This window comes from Epinephelus fuscoguttatus, linkage group LG9 (genome assembly GCF_011397635.1).
Source record: "Epinephelus fuscoguttatus linkage group LG9, E.fuscoguttatus.final_Chr_v1".
NCBI lineage: Eukaryota > Metazoa > Chordata > Actinopteri > Perciformes > Serranidae > Epinephelus > Epinephelus fuscoguttatus.
Genome location: NC_064760.1, coordinates 6,727,276 through 6,743,708, shown reverse-complemented (window position 1 = coordinate 6,743,708; position 16,433 = coordinate 6,727,276). Strand labels below are relative to the sequence as shown.

The 16,433-nt window shown below is 41.3% G+C and overlaps 1 protein-coding gene across 1 annotated transcript in view; it reads right to left on the bottom strand.

Annotated features, from left to right (window-relative positions):
- The window catches only part of sec24b (SEC24 homolog B, COPII coat complex component), a 41,756-nt gene that overhangs the window by 22,951 nt on the left and 2,372 nt on the right, over positions 1–16,433 (bottom strand). The window contains exons 3-8 of the mRNA XM_049586520.1: positions 16,266–16,415; positions 12,348–12,479; positions 4,833–4,916; positions 3,403–3,566; positions 2,355–2,539; positions 2,049–2,151 (exon numbers count right to left, since the gene is read on the bottom strand). Of these exons, the coding sequence (XP_049442477.1) occupies positions 2,049–2,151; positions 2,355–2,539; positions 3,403–3,566; positions 4,833–4,916; positions 12,348–12,479; positions 16,266–16,415 (818 nt within the window). The remainder of the gene's footprint in view (positions 1–2,048; positions 2,152–2,354; positions 2,540–3,402; positions 3,567–4,832; positions 4,917–12,347; positions 12,480–16,265; positions 16,416–16,433) is intronic.

Here is a 16,433-nt window from a genome sequence, read left to right as displayed (position 1 = left end):
GTAGTTTCATTGTTTTGAATCGGTTTAACTACATGAATATACATCAAGGTAAAATCATATTTTATTCAGAGAGTCCCCTGTAAATGAACTTCTTGAGCCTCTCAAAACTTTTTCCATCATTGCTACTGCTCGAGTAAACGAAGTTTTTCAGCCACAACTTCCTACTCGTTTGTCACGTGGTATCAGGGCATCTCTGCTCTCCGTCACTTCATAACTTCTGACACCACATAAGCTGCCTAACACCTCTATAAATAAACTCATCTATCGTCCTGCACCTCATCATCATTCTCCTCCTGCTGCCCGTCCTGCTGTCACTGCAGCTGCTCCTCACAAAGAGCAGACTCATAACTTGTTCAGTTTGTTACGAGTGGACCAGTCTTACATGATATAAGTGATGTACTCTTCCTTCAGTCTTCAGTTAGTGAAATAGTACTCGATAAACCGACATAAATCGTATCAGAATCTTTATTTACTGCTGTGCAGGGATCCCTCTCTCTGGGAAGAATCCTTCGCTGCAGAAGTTGTGATGTGTTTTTTCTTTCACTAAATAAATCACAATGGTTTGTTTAGTAAAAGTAGAACAAGGAGGACAAGTAAAGAGGACGGCAGCCTGCAGTGAGTGTCTTTTGTTAAAGTGTGTTGGGGCAGTGCTATCACACTACTATGCCCCAAAACAACAGGACAAAACTTGACAAATTCTTCACTTTAAAGCAGCAACAGCAATAATAAAACCCCAAGCTTTCACATGATAAAATAAATGTTGTTGTTAAAGATTTTCCCCCCTCAATCAGACAATATTTGCCTCAAAATCTTTACTACTCCAAACTAATGGACAAAACACACCAGTGGCAAATGGCGCACGTCAAAAAATACGGCCCTATTACTTTCAAAGAACAACTCCACACCAGCGGTGGCTAGAAACATGTCGGCCCTCTGGAACTCGCCACCCTGTGGCACTTCACACCACTGTCCTATTTCCAGCCTTGCAGCCCCTGGAATTAGACGCATTTTTCCCCCACTCGCTCTCTGCTTGTTCATACCAGCTCCCACAGCAGCTTTTTTTCTCTGCTCCTACGGCAGCTTGACTCCTCTTCTCACCATTGATGTATAAGGAGAACTGTGTAGCTGTTGCTGTCTCATGTGTGATGAAGAACGGATGACAACAGCAGTAAAAAAGCCCTGAGGTTTCACTTGATAGAATAAATGTTGTTTTAAAGATTTTTTCAACTCAATCAGACAATATTTGGCAACTTCAGCTCAAAATCTTTGCCACTGGCCATCAAAAACCCCATTAGCCACCCTTTAAAGGTCACATATTATTCACTCTTTCATGCCTTTTCAATGCAAATATGTGTCCCATGTGTCCAGAGACCCTGAAAATATGATAAAAGACCATCCTCTATCTTTTTCTCATGCTCCATCTATCAGGAAATGTGTACCAAAAAGCCACTTTGATCTGCCTCTCTTTGTGGCATCCTATGCAGCTTGGTGAGCATAGCACTACCTCTAGCTGGGTAACATACCAGCCAACAGAATACCTACTGAATCCACCTCAGGAGAAAAACATAACATCCAACCAAACCACCTTAAACATCTGAAGCTTTTATCCATAAGACAGGAGCTGATTAAACTATTCAGTGTGGCAAAATCAACAAGAGCAGAATGTACAGAAAAACCTTGGATGGGACTTTTCCAACAAAAGTGCTATTTGAAATTCACTGTGAACTATTCAACACTTACTCAAAGATGCCCCCTGTCCCTAAATATGCTGTAGGAAATGCTATACTGACCTTGTGTGGAAAACACCGTGCTACAGGCGTTTACTGTAGCCTAAATACAAGAGGCATGTAATAACGTGATATTTGGTGTTATTGCGTGATTTCAAAGTGCTGGTAAAACCAGAAAAAACAATGGACAAAACCACAGTCACATGAACTATTTGATTTTTTTCAAGTTCATAACTAATCGAGTATTCGAAAATCATCGCCCATCCCTTGTATCTTCCAGTGTGTGTTGAGTTTTGTGACGGTTTAGACATCAGATCGTACCTGTAAGTCTCTGAAGGGGTGGAGGAGGAGGCCCAGAGGGAGCCTGGCCTTGTTGAGAAGAGCCTGGGTCTGTGGGATGCTGGACAGGGTACACCTGAATGTCCTGATCAGCAGAGAAACACAAGGAGAGAGGAGGTGCATTGAGTAACACATCAACAGTTTAGACAATGACACAGTGAAGAGATTCAAAGATGTAGAGGATGTGAAAAAGACATAAGTCAAAAGACTTCTTTCAAATAACAGAGGATTGAAATATGAGCAAAAATAGTGTGTGTCTGTAGTTAAACCCTCCTTCACTTTACTTACTGTGGACTACAGTTGACTTTCTTCAGGTCGGGGCTGAGGTTGGGTTCGGGGGCTTCAAGCGGCCTGGGGGGCAGCAGGTTCCTCTCCTGCAGCAGGTTGACCGGCCTCAAGGCCTCCACCTCCAGCTCCGGCACCCCGCTCAGCCCACCCAGGGCTGCAGACAGCTGGGACAGATTTGGGAATGGCTGCAGAGGAGGGAGAGAGACATAACTACTTTTTAATCCTGTGATAAATCAGAGCTGTCATCAGTATGACCACCGACAAACATATATGGCTCTTGTTGCTAAATGCTCCATGATGTTCTCCAGCTAGTCTCTAACTGTGTCTGTTTGCTGTGAGGCGCTGAGCAGGTAGTCTACAGTGGATTCATCAAAGCTTTCTTATTGAAAACAGCTGAAAACAAACAACCACTGTCCTATTTCCAGCTTCGCCACCCCCCCCAGACTTAACTGCATTTTCGCCCACTCACTTAGCTCCTTTTCTCTGCTCCTATGGCAGCTCGACTCCTCTCCTTACTGTGGAAGTATAAAGAGAACTCTGTTGCTGTCTCATGTGTGAGACAAGTCTCGAGGTCCAGAAATATTACGAGCTAGATGACCCACAATCCAGTCTTTATAAAGACCATAGCCAAAAACATAATACCTGGAGAGTCATAGCTCTGGAGATCGCAGATTTGAAAATTTAGGAGTGATTCGAAATTCAGATATCTTAAACCAGGCTGGTAAAAACACTTTTCATTTGCAAGTTATAAATAAAGGCATCAACAATAACAAAAAACAACTAGAGCACTCGGAGAGCACAGACCTCCACCAAGCAGCTCGGATTTCCAGTCATTTTATTATTTTATCCACTTCACTTCAACCGATCACCACCAAAATTATATCATCTGTTCCTTGTCCCATTATCAACCTTTCCTGAACATTTCATCAATATCCGTTCACAACTTCTAGAGTTATTTTGCAGACAAATAGACAAACGCTGGCGAAAACATGACCTCCTTGGTGGAGGTAACAAAAAACACTTCTCTTTATTAAAGCTGTGGCCTCACCTGGGAGTACTGCTGGTAGCCTGACTGGCCGTACGGGTCATGAGAGGGCGAAGAGTCAGTGTGGGAGGCCAGTCCCTGCCGATACCCTGGCTGCATGCTGGGGTAACCATAGCTCCCATAGGGTGCAGCCTGGTTGGTCATATTGTTGGAGGGCGGCATGGAATCTGAACAAGAGAGTTCACGGTTAAAGAAATGTGACGTATTTTTGGAGGACAGGTGATTGTCAGTGTTTTAACCTGATTAAAGGTCAGCGTGGCTGTACAGTGCATTTTGGAGATATGATATTTAAGTGGTAAATGTGTGTGTGTCTGTTTGTGTGTGTGTGTGTGTGTGTGTGTGTGACCCATTTTCATCACAGGCTTTTACATAAATTGAGAAGTGCATCTCATCATCCTTCACTGCAAAAAAATATCACCTCTCTCATCTCTACTACTTTTTTAACTTACTCCAATGTGTTTTGAAAAATGTGGAAAAAATATATTTAAATTCTTATAATACGGCACTAGAGTATTTCTTTGGGAGATGTTGCTTATATTTACACTATCGATATATGGCTGTATGGAATTTTATTAAACATAATGGCAGTGTCATTTACTGCAGCAACTTTCTGAAATCACAAAAAAAAAAAACACAACTAGTAAGCAGTAGGACTGCCCCCTGATAGCTGACCAAACATTAGTCGACCAGATATTATTGGTCGCTTAGTCGCAGAAAAAACACACACACAACCAAAAAAACCCATGAAACTCTATCAGGAGCTGCGCCTTGTCAAAGTAAATCAAAACCTATATGACTGGATCATGTGGGACTTTAATTTGAAAGGACAGACACAGGAAGTGTCCACGCTCAGCAGTCAGACAGGAGTCAGGTTAATTTCCGGGGCTGGTACCTGCGGTTATTCCACAGGCTAGTTAATAACATGTCGGGCAGGAAATCCAAAGTGTGGGATCATTTTGAGAAGGTGAAGGACGAACCCAAGGTGATATGTAAACTCATCTTCATTGGTCGACTACAAACATGACGTATCATCTGAAACATGGAAGTAGCTACATGCCCATTAGCCCACAGCGTCATTAACAGGCGGCTCGCTCAGTGTGTGACGTGCACTTGGAGATAAAATATAGGCCTATATTAATGAAGGTTCATTAGTACGGTTTGTATTTCTCTGTAATGTAGCACAGTGTTAACAATGTTACTGATACTATTCTTTCTCACACATTCAACTCAAACCACCAAAATATATCATTTAATAATGAAATTAATATCGTAAATGTGCGGGCGACTAGTCAACTAATGGCCCTAAATGACGACTATTGTCGACTAGGAAAATTCTTAGTCGGGGGCAGCCCTGGTAAGCAGTTCTGTAATGGGATATTTTGCGGTGTATGCCTACTATTTAGATGAACAGCATGTTTGTGATCAAAACATACCTGGATAGCTGCCCCCTTCAAGGGAATCATAGCTGTTGGGCACCGGAGAGGCACTGCCAGTCGAGGAAGAGGAAGTGTCACCACCTGAAAGAGGCAGACAGAAAGAGTGAAACACAGAAAGGGTTAAAAACTGAAATAAAAAGCAAAGACTGGTTGAGAGGACTGGAGGAGCAAAGAATTAAATTAATATAGTTAAACAAAGACCCATGGGGACGGCCAAAAAAAGCACAAAAGAACAGACTACAACTGAAGAAAAAAGTAAAAAAGTACAACAGAAAATAGATTGAAAGATATAAGGAAAAATAAAAAAGAAAGAAGGCCTGGGAGAACGAAGGACAACAACTGTAAATGAAGTCAATAAGAATAAGGAAAGGAGGGTCAAGACTAAAAAAATGGAAGATGAGGAGGGAAAGAGGGGAAGAACAAAAGCAGAGACATTAAAGGGAATGAAAGGCGGCGTTTTTTGTTTGGCCATGAAGAGTGCTGCTGCGTTTGGACTCCCTCAGGCCTCACAGAGAAAGAGAGATGAGGCGGAGTGAATACTGGAAAGAAAACATGATGAAAAGATGTACTTAAGTCTTGGACAAGCTGGCGTACAGGCCTCCCAGGACAGAAAACATGGAGGGAATGAAGGGGAAAATATGGAGGAGAGAAACACGAGAATAGCTGAAGATTACAAAGCTTATGTGATGGCTACAGAATGGGACTCATTACCATCATCTCTCTGTACAGCTCTCCCACAGTCCATCATCTTCACTCACACTGACTCTCTCCCCTCTCTGCCTTTCTCCCTACTATAATACACACTCTATAACAGGGATATTCAGTTACAAATTCAACTGGGGCAGATTTTAAAACCAGGAAATGTCGATGGGTCAGAGATTTTCAGCAGCAGGCAAGCTACTGAACCTAATGGTAATAACAAATTTCCGTAACACTTTACTTGAAGGTATCTACATAAGAGTGACATGACACTGTCATAAACATTATGTACATGTCATAATGTCATAATGTCTTAATGAGCAGCAGTCATAAACGTTTATGACATGTACATAATGTTTATGACAAGTTCATGACCGTGTCATGTCATCCTTATGTATTGTTTAAGTATTGTTCAGGCACTGTTTAGGCACAGGTACTGTTTAAAATGTACCATTACGGCACCGATATCAGAAAAAAATAAACAATATCCAGCCCTATTTCAAACCTATAATTTATAACAGTTACAGATCCTAAAAAATTAAGAACCACAGCATGAGTATACCAAAAACCAGCTCATTATATCCTATTTATACCTCCATGTATGAGACATTTGTGTAAAATTTTGCCATAATTTGTATATTTCAGTTGTGGCCAAAGACACTTTTTGTGAGGTCACAGTAACACTGACCTTTGACCGCTACAATCAGTTCAACCTTGAGTCCGAGTGGACGTTTGTGCCACAGCTGTAGCTGGCACAGAGGCATAACAATCCTCCAAAATGAGGCAATTAGCAAGCAAACGTTGGGGAAGAAATTTAGCTGATATAAACAATGCAGAGCTAAAGATATTTAAAAATAAGTATATTTGTTAAACTGACTTTGTTTTATGTAGACACACATTTGTCGCGTCTCAAGGAGGCATGTTAGTGAGTATCACCAAACATACCCGTGTTTTTATCAGAAAACCCCACAGGGTGCCATTAATTTGTGACAGTGCTGTCAATTATTTTGTGCTGTGCCTCAAATTGCACCATCACTTTTACCTTTAGTTGCTAATTTCATACATTTCCTAGAGTGCCAAAAAAACATTGACAGAAAAGGGGCAAGACACTGCTGAGCTGTGTTTTATCAGTTCATTAACAGCTCTCATTTAAAACTCCAAAAGTCAATAAATCTTGTAGATGAGCATGATGGTGTCTAATGCAACCACAACATCCTCCTATTCACTCTCTGTGATCTCACTTCCTGTCTGATTCTCTGCTGTTCCTGATCAAGATAAGGCAAACATAATATTACCAAAATAAGTCTTGTGGCTGCATTGCATTATGGTCCGCTGCAGCCACTGTTTTCCCTCTCATGTCCAATAATGAACAGGCTTTTCCAGAGGGATTACAAGGGTAGAATATTTGAATGAACCCATTAATCCATGTGGGCCAAAAGGAGGGATCAACGGCAGCAAACCAAGACATGACAGGCCTCGGGCAGAGAGCTCATTGGACGGGACGGGATCCAATTATCTCCGACTAAATCGGACCAGCAGACACTGGATTATCTGCTCTGGAAGAGCAGGACACCGGGACAGCTTAGCCTTCTTCCACCTCCCTCAAGTTTCTTCTGACAGCTCCTCATTCTCCTCTGCCTCTTTTCCTTTCTTCTGTCAGATCATAGATTAATAAAGGGGAGGCTAGTCTCGCTTAGAACAGTAGAACAGACAGTTTTCTTTTTCTCCTTCCCCTCAACTGTTGGTCATTATAGGTTTAGTCACAAGCCCATTTTGCTTGCCCCCAGGCTGCTATCACCTCTGGTTACAGATAATTTCAGCTTCATTTATACTGTGGCCGACAGTGATTCCTTTCTAATCTGCTTCTCACAACTGACACTGATGTTATTATCAGGACCATCCGTCCACTACAGAGGGATTTCAAACTTTTGCCTGCAGGACGTTGTTTCAGGTTTCCCGTTAGGACACTAAGAGATTCCACGTCTCCTTCCCAAATACTACTGACATGCTTAAAAGCAACAGCACTCTGGTTGCTTCTTGGTATGAATTTCCATTTCCTGGCTTCAGCTCTGTGATTTAAGGTCTTTACACATGGGGGGTGTGATGAATAAACAATACGAAAATGCGAAACACTCGCCTGCAAATAGTTTGCACCAAAACTATTTATACCAGCAGCAATGCAAATCTGTAACAGTTCCAGCACATGTTCAATTTAATGTTTAGACTGGCCACCAACGATGCAAATTTGTGACAACTACCAATATCCTATTGACAAAGAGTAGCGTCTGGAAGTCTGTCTGAGATAAGACAGATGTTCCCAACTGGTCCAGCCACGAGACCCAGACTGCTCTTTAGTCATTAGTTCAAGGTCCACGACATTTAATATATTCAGTGTCATACTAGCTTTTGGCCATGTTGTCGACCTAGCCTGCTGTCTCTGTTAAGTAGTCGGTCGCGTTTTTGCCTCTTCAAATTTATTGTTTTCAATGTAGACGAGCGGCAGGCGAGCTCAAACACCAGAGCAACACCGTTGCAGCTCATAAACTGAGTTCAACATTTGGAATGCAGCAGCGCGCTCTGCATGTCATGTGATGAGGAACAACCAATCACAGCCAGCAGATATCCTTCCCTTCTTCTGTAAATATCAGTCGGACGAGTATGGAGAAGAAGTTGATCGTTTTAGTGCGGGGCTGCCAGAGCTTTACATCTGTCCCACGGACAATATTTTTAGGTCTAAAACATACAAAACAACACCTGGAAGAAGATCAGCTCTGCACTCAGGATTTCTGGTTATGGTCGCTTGGCAACCACAGACGCAATCTGCCTCAGCGCCCCTGAAAGCGCCAACCTTGCGTTTTCCAAGTGGTTAAAGACATGGCATGTGTACGGCCCCTTATTCACTCACTCTACAACAAGAATTGGCATTTCAAAATAAAAGCTTGTGTCTGAAATTCACTGTACTTCAAAAATAAAGTGTGTTTTTTACAAACTCCACTGGCCAAAGCTACTGTATGCCATTTTACTGAGTTCCCTTTTAGCTAAATGTTCCTTGTATATGTATATATGTGTGAGGTTTTTATTGTGAAAGGTACAAATGGAAGTAGTGGATCTGTTACAGCTTTGTAAAGGTTGAAAGGGGCAGTTTGCCGTGTTGGTTTAAACTACAGAGCCTGTGCTGTTGTTTTTAATCCCTATAAATAGGAACAATGTGACTGGTTGATGTCTTTACACATGAAGCTCAGAAAAATCTGTTGTGTTTTGAAAAATATTACATCGCTTTCTTGCCGTGGTATTTTTGAGTTCTGTGTGAACTGTTTGAAAAAAACCTCTACTGACGTGCAAATCAATAGCACAAAAAAAAAACTGTGTGTAAAGGCTTCTGTTGTGTTGATGTGTGTTGTACTTTTACACAAACTCGCCAGCAAATATATTCAACCCTTGTAGAACAGTAAGGACAACCCTCAATCTTGAATCTACAATCAGTGTGCGCTGAGAAAGAAAGAGTGACGTTTCCTCATGACCACACACTGTATGTGCTACAACATGTGTTAGAAATCCAACATGTGCTTGAACGAGCGCTGCCATGATAACAAGTACATCTTGTGTCATTCACTTGAGACGACTCTCATTTTAGCACTTGTGTCAGGGTGACTCAGCAGGTTTGGGAACGAGGGCACGAGAAGACAAAGCAAAGGAGGCAATACACTGCATGAGACTTGAATCAGACTGATCGACTTGATGGCACCAGCTTTTCTCATTTTTTGCTTTTCTGTGTTTTCTATAACTGTAAAGTGACTCTCTTTGGGGGTTTGGAGAGGTGGTCACACAAAATAAGCAACTTAAAAGTGTTGGCTTGGAATTCAGGAAGATTTTAACAGGTATTTTTCACCACTTTGTGACATTGTATTGACTGAAAGCGGCTCAAAATCATACTCATCTATAACAAGAGTTATGAGTTTGGTCTCATGCATAACAGTTTAACACATGATAATCATCTGCCATAAAGTGACATGTATCTTATTCAGACATTATTTTGGCATCCAGAAATCAACAACTGGTATTTTGTTGCAGCAGACTACCCGTAAGAGACCAGGGAGAACTGAAGCAATCACGAGGGGGAACCTTTTTATTAAGAGGTGTAAATGAGTGCGAGCTGTGCAGTCACTTGCTGCTCTCTCACGGGGAGCAGGCGAGTCAGCAAACATGTACACAGAGAGCCTGCACCTGCTGGCAGGGGAGTGGCTATATTTAAAAACTTGTTAACCTCTGGCTGATGACACAGTTCCTGAGGGACAGTCATCAGCGGAGCACCTGAGTGGTACATAACAGGCATATGCATGATGACACCGTTAAAGCTCAGTGCAGAATCATGTGGTCCAGATATTTAACTTTTCCAACACAGAATACTTCATATCAAGTAAGCATTTTTTATGGTGGACACTTTAAGGGCTGTAACACACGTTTATTTTCACCAGTTATTTTACCTTTCAGGGCTTTAAATACTCCATGCATATGTACAGTGGTGCACCTTAAATTTTTAGCTGTGCTCATATTTCTCAGCTCTACATGAACCTGTGCACGTTACTTGGCACAGAAAATATGTTGTGCAGGACTGCCAACTCTCACGCCATGATACTTTTTACACACTCTCATGTAAATGTTCATTTTCTCAAACAGGAAAAAACAAATTTATAACTGAGAACGTGGCAAAGTGAAAAGAAAACACTGACAGCGGACAGACTAGACAGAGAAGCACCATGTAAAACCAGTCAAGCCAGGCACCACTTGGATTTTATGTGCCTCTATTCATGCTGTTGTGGTACCAATTACTTGGAGCGACAAAAAAGGATGAAGAAAGAGTCGCAATACAGCAAAAAATAACTACACATAAAGTATTAAATAAGGATTGTTGAATATGTGACATCAACAAAGAAGTCCTGATCTGATTAAAACTGTTTCCATATTAGGTTTGCTGGAGAGTGCAATGGACTTCTGTTCAAAATGATCAACGTGTTCCTATGACAATTTACGATTTGAAGTAGTTTCACTGCACATACTGTACAAGGAGAATTCAGTGCTACATTTTAGACACATCACTGCCTATCCTGCTGGAATTATGCCCCCAAAAGCAGGTATCTGAAGCCAAAACATGATCGTTTCCTGACTATAACCAAGTGTTTTTTGCGCCTAAACGTAACCACATGTTTACCACAGAGATGTTGATGTGATGACATAGTAAATGTGAGATAACTACTACTGTCTCTTGTTTGGGTTTTATTTAAATTCGTTGATGCTGTGAATTGTCTACGATGTGAAAATTTAATGTCTTATCTTGCTTTTGCGTTTTGTGTGGACCCCAGGAAGAGTTGTCGTTACTGTGTTGACAACTGATGGGGATCCTGAATAAACAAATAATTAATAAATTATAAATAAGGTTGAAATGTAAAGTTTCAACGTATGTTTTAACTGCTACAACTGCTGCTTACAAACAAAACGTATCTGTGGTTTGCAGAATATGAAAATACCAACATTTTTCTGGTTAACTTGGTTGCTTTAAGATGTTTGCTGTAATTTTGGATGTAGTTCTGTTCAGACTGACCCTGACTATGACCATGTCAAATCTTAAGTTATTTTAAACAACAGTTTTTCAGAAACTTAAAGAAAAAGTCAGCTCAAACTACAGAACACACTGACGATGTCCCCATATTTTGACTGTCATTAAAAAGAAAATGTTGCAGTGGTCGATGTTTTACTTCTTTTGGTCGGATCCAGCCAAACTGTAGTGGAGGCGCAGAGAAAGAAGGTCATATATGCCAAATGATGCAGTAAAAAAACGCACGGTGCATGTAATTTTAGAAGCTACAAACACCGGTGCATGTACGCAAAAAAAGTATTTCTAACCCTGCCCATTATTCACTCTGGGGAGTCAATCTCCTTAATGTCAAATGTCAGAAATCTGAGATAAAATGTTCACTGTAATTTTCCAGAAGGTTTAAATTGCTATTTCTTTAAAACTAACAGTCCAAAAAACAAATTATTCAATTAACAATTAAATGAAAGCCAAGAGAAGCAGCAAATCGTCACATTTTAGAAGCTATGACCGGACGCAAACTACTAATTTTTTATCATAATTGTTGCTGATTAATTTCTTGTCAATAGACTATTTATTTCAGTGCTAAACAACTTAAAAAGTTAAGTTCTAAGAGCTTACTAACAAAGTTTACTACGTTTTTTTTTTTTTTATCACCACAGCGTGTGGACAGCTGTTAAGTGGAGGTGCACTACAGAAAAATAATCAGATCCCAAAGACAAATGAGTGAACGAGAGCTAGACCAGCAGAACCTGGCAGAAGCTTTAAAAGCTAAATGCTAACCCACTTACCTCTCACCTTTCTGAGAGACAAAATTTCATGTGAGCGATGGAGCAACAGAGCAAGGTGCACACAGATTCAGAAAATGATTCAGTGCCAGTAGTGATGATTGTGAGGGGGAAAGACAGCGAGCACTGGGTGAACTTTGGAAGGCTGTTGAGGAGGCAGCGGGAAGGAGAGGGAAAAATCTGATTAGCCTCATAGAAAGGGGGAAGGTACGGATGAAGAGCTGTGGACTGATTAAGCGTGTTGGTACGTAGAGCAGAGGTGACACAGAAGGGGAGAGCGGTAACAATCAAAAGTGAAGGTGGTCAAAATCATGGGTGTAGCTCTATTAAGGATTTTAGGGCATGGGGAAGTTTAGCACAGAGGTGAATGAGTTTATGAGGATGGAGAAAGTGGTAATGAATGAGTTTGTTTGGGAGGTAAAAACTAAAGCAGACCTGCTTCCTCATCCTCCTCCTCCTCATCATCATCATCCTCAGAGCTGGATGACGAGGGAGCTGCGGCTGGGCCTGATGTGGTGGCAGAGACAGAGCTAGCTCCACTATTAGCAACATATCCATACTGCATGCCTGTTGGAAGGGGGGGAGAAAACTGTCAAAACTGGGTGATCGACAGCAGACAGGGCGACCGAGATCAGGCAGTAAACTTCATCCACGTGATGTGTGTGTGTGTGTGTGTGTGTGTGTGTGTGTGTGTGTGTGTGTGTGTGTGTGTGTGTGCTGAGGCAATGAACTAGCTTCTTCCATTCACTTATCTCTGGGAAATCTAAATAGGCCAAGATATTTTGAATTTTCTGGCAATGAGAGAGGGTGAACTTGTTTGGTAACGAGCTGTGTTGCTTAATATTTACTCTATATCCAAGTCTACATATGACACCAGTAACATTTCAGAGATAAACTGAGACATTGGTTTAAAAAAAGAGAAAACAAAACAAAGACAAATTAAAAAAAAAAAAAAAAAAAAGGTCCAATAGAGACATCTTACAACTTAATGTTGACGTTCACGTGGATTCAGGCAGACGGTAGACGCCAAACCAGGCATCATTTTAGTGGACAACAGCAGGAAACTAAAATTAGTTGACGCTTTTCATGTTTTCACAAGATATTTTCATATCAAATTTCTCGTTCTCCGCAAGGGTTTTAGCCTCCGCCAGGGTTGTCCCTTATCACTGATCCTGTTTGTGACCTTCATGGACAGGATCTTGAGGTGCAGCTGGTTGGAGAAAGGGGTCCAGTTTGGGAACCTCAGAACCGTGCTTCTGCTTTTTGCAGATAATGTGGTTCTGTTGGCTTCATCACACCGTGACCTCCAGCATGCACTGGGGCGGTTTGCAGACGAGTGTTAAGCAGTCAGGGATGAGAGTCAGCACCTCCAAATCTGAGGCTACAGTTCTCTGCTGGAAACTGGTTAATTGCCCCCTCTGGGTTGGGAGAGAGTTACTGCCTCAAGCGAGGGAGTTCAAGTATCTCGGGGTGTTCTTCACCTGTGAGGGTAGAATGAAGCGTGAGATGGATTGGCGGTTTGGTGCAGCGTCTGCAGTGAAGAGGGAGCTGAACCGGAAGGTGAAGCTTTCTATTTACTGGTCCATCTACGTCCCAACCCTCACCTATGGTCATGAGCTCTGGGTAGCGACTGAAAGAATGAGGTCCTTGATACAAGTGGCCGAAATGAGTTTTCTCCATGGGGTGTCTGGGCTCAGCCTTAGAGATAGGGTAAGGAGCTCAGACATCTCGGAATAAAGCCACTGCTCCTTCGAGTTGAGAGGGGTCAGCTGAGGTGGTTCTAGGCACGTCCCACTGGTGGGAGGCCTTGGGACATGCTGGAGGGATTACGCATATCATCTGGCCTGGGAACGCCTTAGGGTCCCCCAGCAGGAGCTGGAAAGCGTTGCTGGGGAGAGGGATGTCTGGGGTGCTTTGCTTGGCCTGCTGCCCCCGCGACCCGGCCATGGATATGTGGATGAAAAAGGTTGGATGGAAGAAATTTTTCTCGTGAAGATATCTTGTAAAAACACGAAGAACATCTTGTTGTAACATGAAACTTTTCATGTTATTGCCTGATACTGATCAGTTTTTCTTTCCCTGGCGTGGCAGTTCTATGACTCCTAGTCCTCTGCGACACACACAGGCGATCTGGATCAATTACTTCACATCACCAAGAAAATAATGTAAAATAATAATCATTACATTATTTTATTTTATATATTTTATTCCATTCTTTGCAAACAATACACTATCACCATCACAACTTCTCATCATGCATGTTTCGTTTCTCAGTACTGCAATTTCATCTGACTGTTTTGCCTGTGCCGTCCAGAAGGACTTGTCCATCTGCCGTCTACCTGTTTCCATGTGAACATCCCCTGACATGTAGAGACAGCTAGGTGTAAATTAGGCATCAAATATCGTGTGTGATTGGAGAACTTGCAGATGTATTAATGCCCCTTCATACTCCCAGTCTGTGAACACCCAACAAGCTCAGCCAAATATTTTTTTCCCCACTGTCTTTCAGATTTTAATAACATTAAAAACTGGCCACAATTATCCAAATCATTGCATTCAGTGTTACCACAGCTTTTATCCAACTAAAAACAAGCAGGTAAATTATTTCAACAATAATTATCCTCTTGAAATACTTGTTATAACAACGTGTGGCTTTAAATACGTGCCTGTAGAGAGGTGCGACCATTGTTTCTCTTACTAACACATTTTCAGTGGCCTGAGGCTAATATCACTGGGACAGAGGAAACCAATTAAGGCACACAGCTAAGTGGCAACTGGGAGAATAAAACCTGGAGAAATTTAGTAATTGCAGAGATAATATAGTTATTTTACTGTTTTTTTTTCTTCATATTTAATTTTTATTCTTAGTACAGTTAATTTTCCAGAGTGGGTTTGCTTGTTTCAGTTTAATTTTTCTTGTTAAAAAATATTTAGTTTTTATTAGTTTCTGATTATAGTATGAGGGGTATTTGTCAGAAGTTCATAATAGGTATGATGATACAAACACAATGCTTTGTGACGGCAACTAATTCACAGTCATGTAGACATCACAGTCTCGATAAACACATGCACCAATGCCTCCTCGTGTATTTAAGTGTCTATAAATTTGTCCAAACCTACAAAGATTAAACTAGAGAGATGTTCTGTATATTTTTATTTTAGTTTATTTAGTTTTGCAAGAGCAGTCTAGTTTTTATTTTTATTTTAGTTAACTAAAGTGTTTTTTTTTCACACCTAGTTTCAGCTATTAGTTTAGTTTTAGTTGACAATAATAACCTTGGCTTATTTGTCCTTTTACGCCTCTTAAGATGTCGTTTCCTTCTTTGTCGAGAATGTCAAAGTCAATTGTTTTTGCAACCTAAATTCTGATTAAACATGGGTGCAGCTGGTGCGAGACTCCTTTGGTGTTAACCTTCCGAGCTGACAGTGAAAAAATTCACGTCTCGCAAACAAAATAAACCAGCAGCTGGCTGCTGAGTTCCAGACTGAAACCCTTACATTTGTATAAGTGCTCACACCTGCACATTTCAGTGTGTGTGTGTGCCTGGAAATGTACCCACGTAATCTGCTGCACACACAAAGTGCAGCTGTGAACATGTAATCATATTCACACTCACTGGCATTGTAAATATAGAGCGGGATTTCAAACTGTGCATCTAATCTTGAGCTCAGTGAAGAAATTGCACCAGAAAAGACAAAAACCAGGCACCAGAGCACGGCAAGCCCAAGAGCTGCCACTTCTTGTATAATAACTTCAAATATTCAAACACTGAAGTAAAGCAGGTAAGGAAATAGGTTTTGCTTCAACACAAAATACAAATGAAAGGACACCTTCTGAAACTAATACACTGGTGTGGTTTTTCTTCTGCAAGCAGTGAAACAAAAAACAGGAAACTGAATTTTTGGTCTCAACATTTAAACCAAATTAACAAAAGTCAACTTCCAGCTATTTAAATTACATTTAAAGTCTTCTTTTAAAACACCTACAATGCACATTATGCCAGAAGTCAACTTCCAACTGTGCACATACAGAAACATACACACGAGGCCCACTGCTGACATTCCTTGGTTTGAACGTTCCAACAACCTCATTTTACAAGCTGTTGTTCATCAGTACCAGCAGCAATGACAAGCAGTAACTATGCTGATTAATCTTTTTGTGTATGTGTTGTAAAATAAGATACAACACTCTCACTTATGATTAAACCTTTAAAACAAGGACAGCACTCCATTTTGAATCTTTAATACTGCCACACAAACATTTCAGGCAAGATGCCCTTCTTCATGGTGTATTCTGGCAATGTGTATATGTTTTGTCAGAGTGTTAAAATGTATTTAAAATATAGTTATTACCTTGGTGGCGGCCCGGTGAGGAATGGACTGAAGTGGAGGGGGTTCCTGAGGGCGGTCGGTCTGCGTCTGCGCCACCACTGCTGTGTACGACCCCGCTGTAGGAGTCATAGCTCAGAGAAGCCTGATGGCTTTGGTCATAGTGTTGGTGGACTGCAGTTTGGGAGGCAA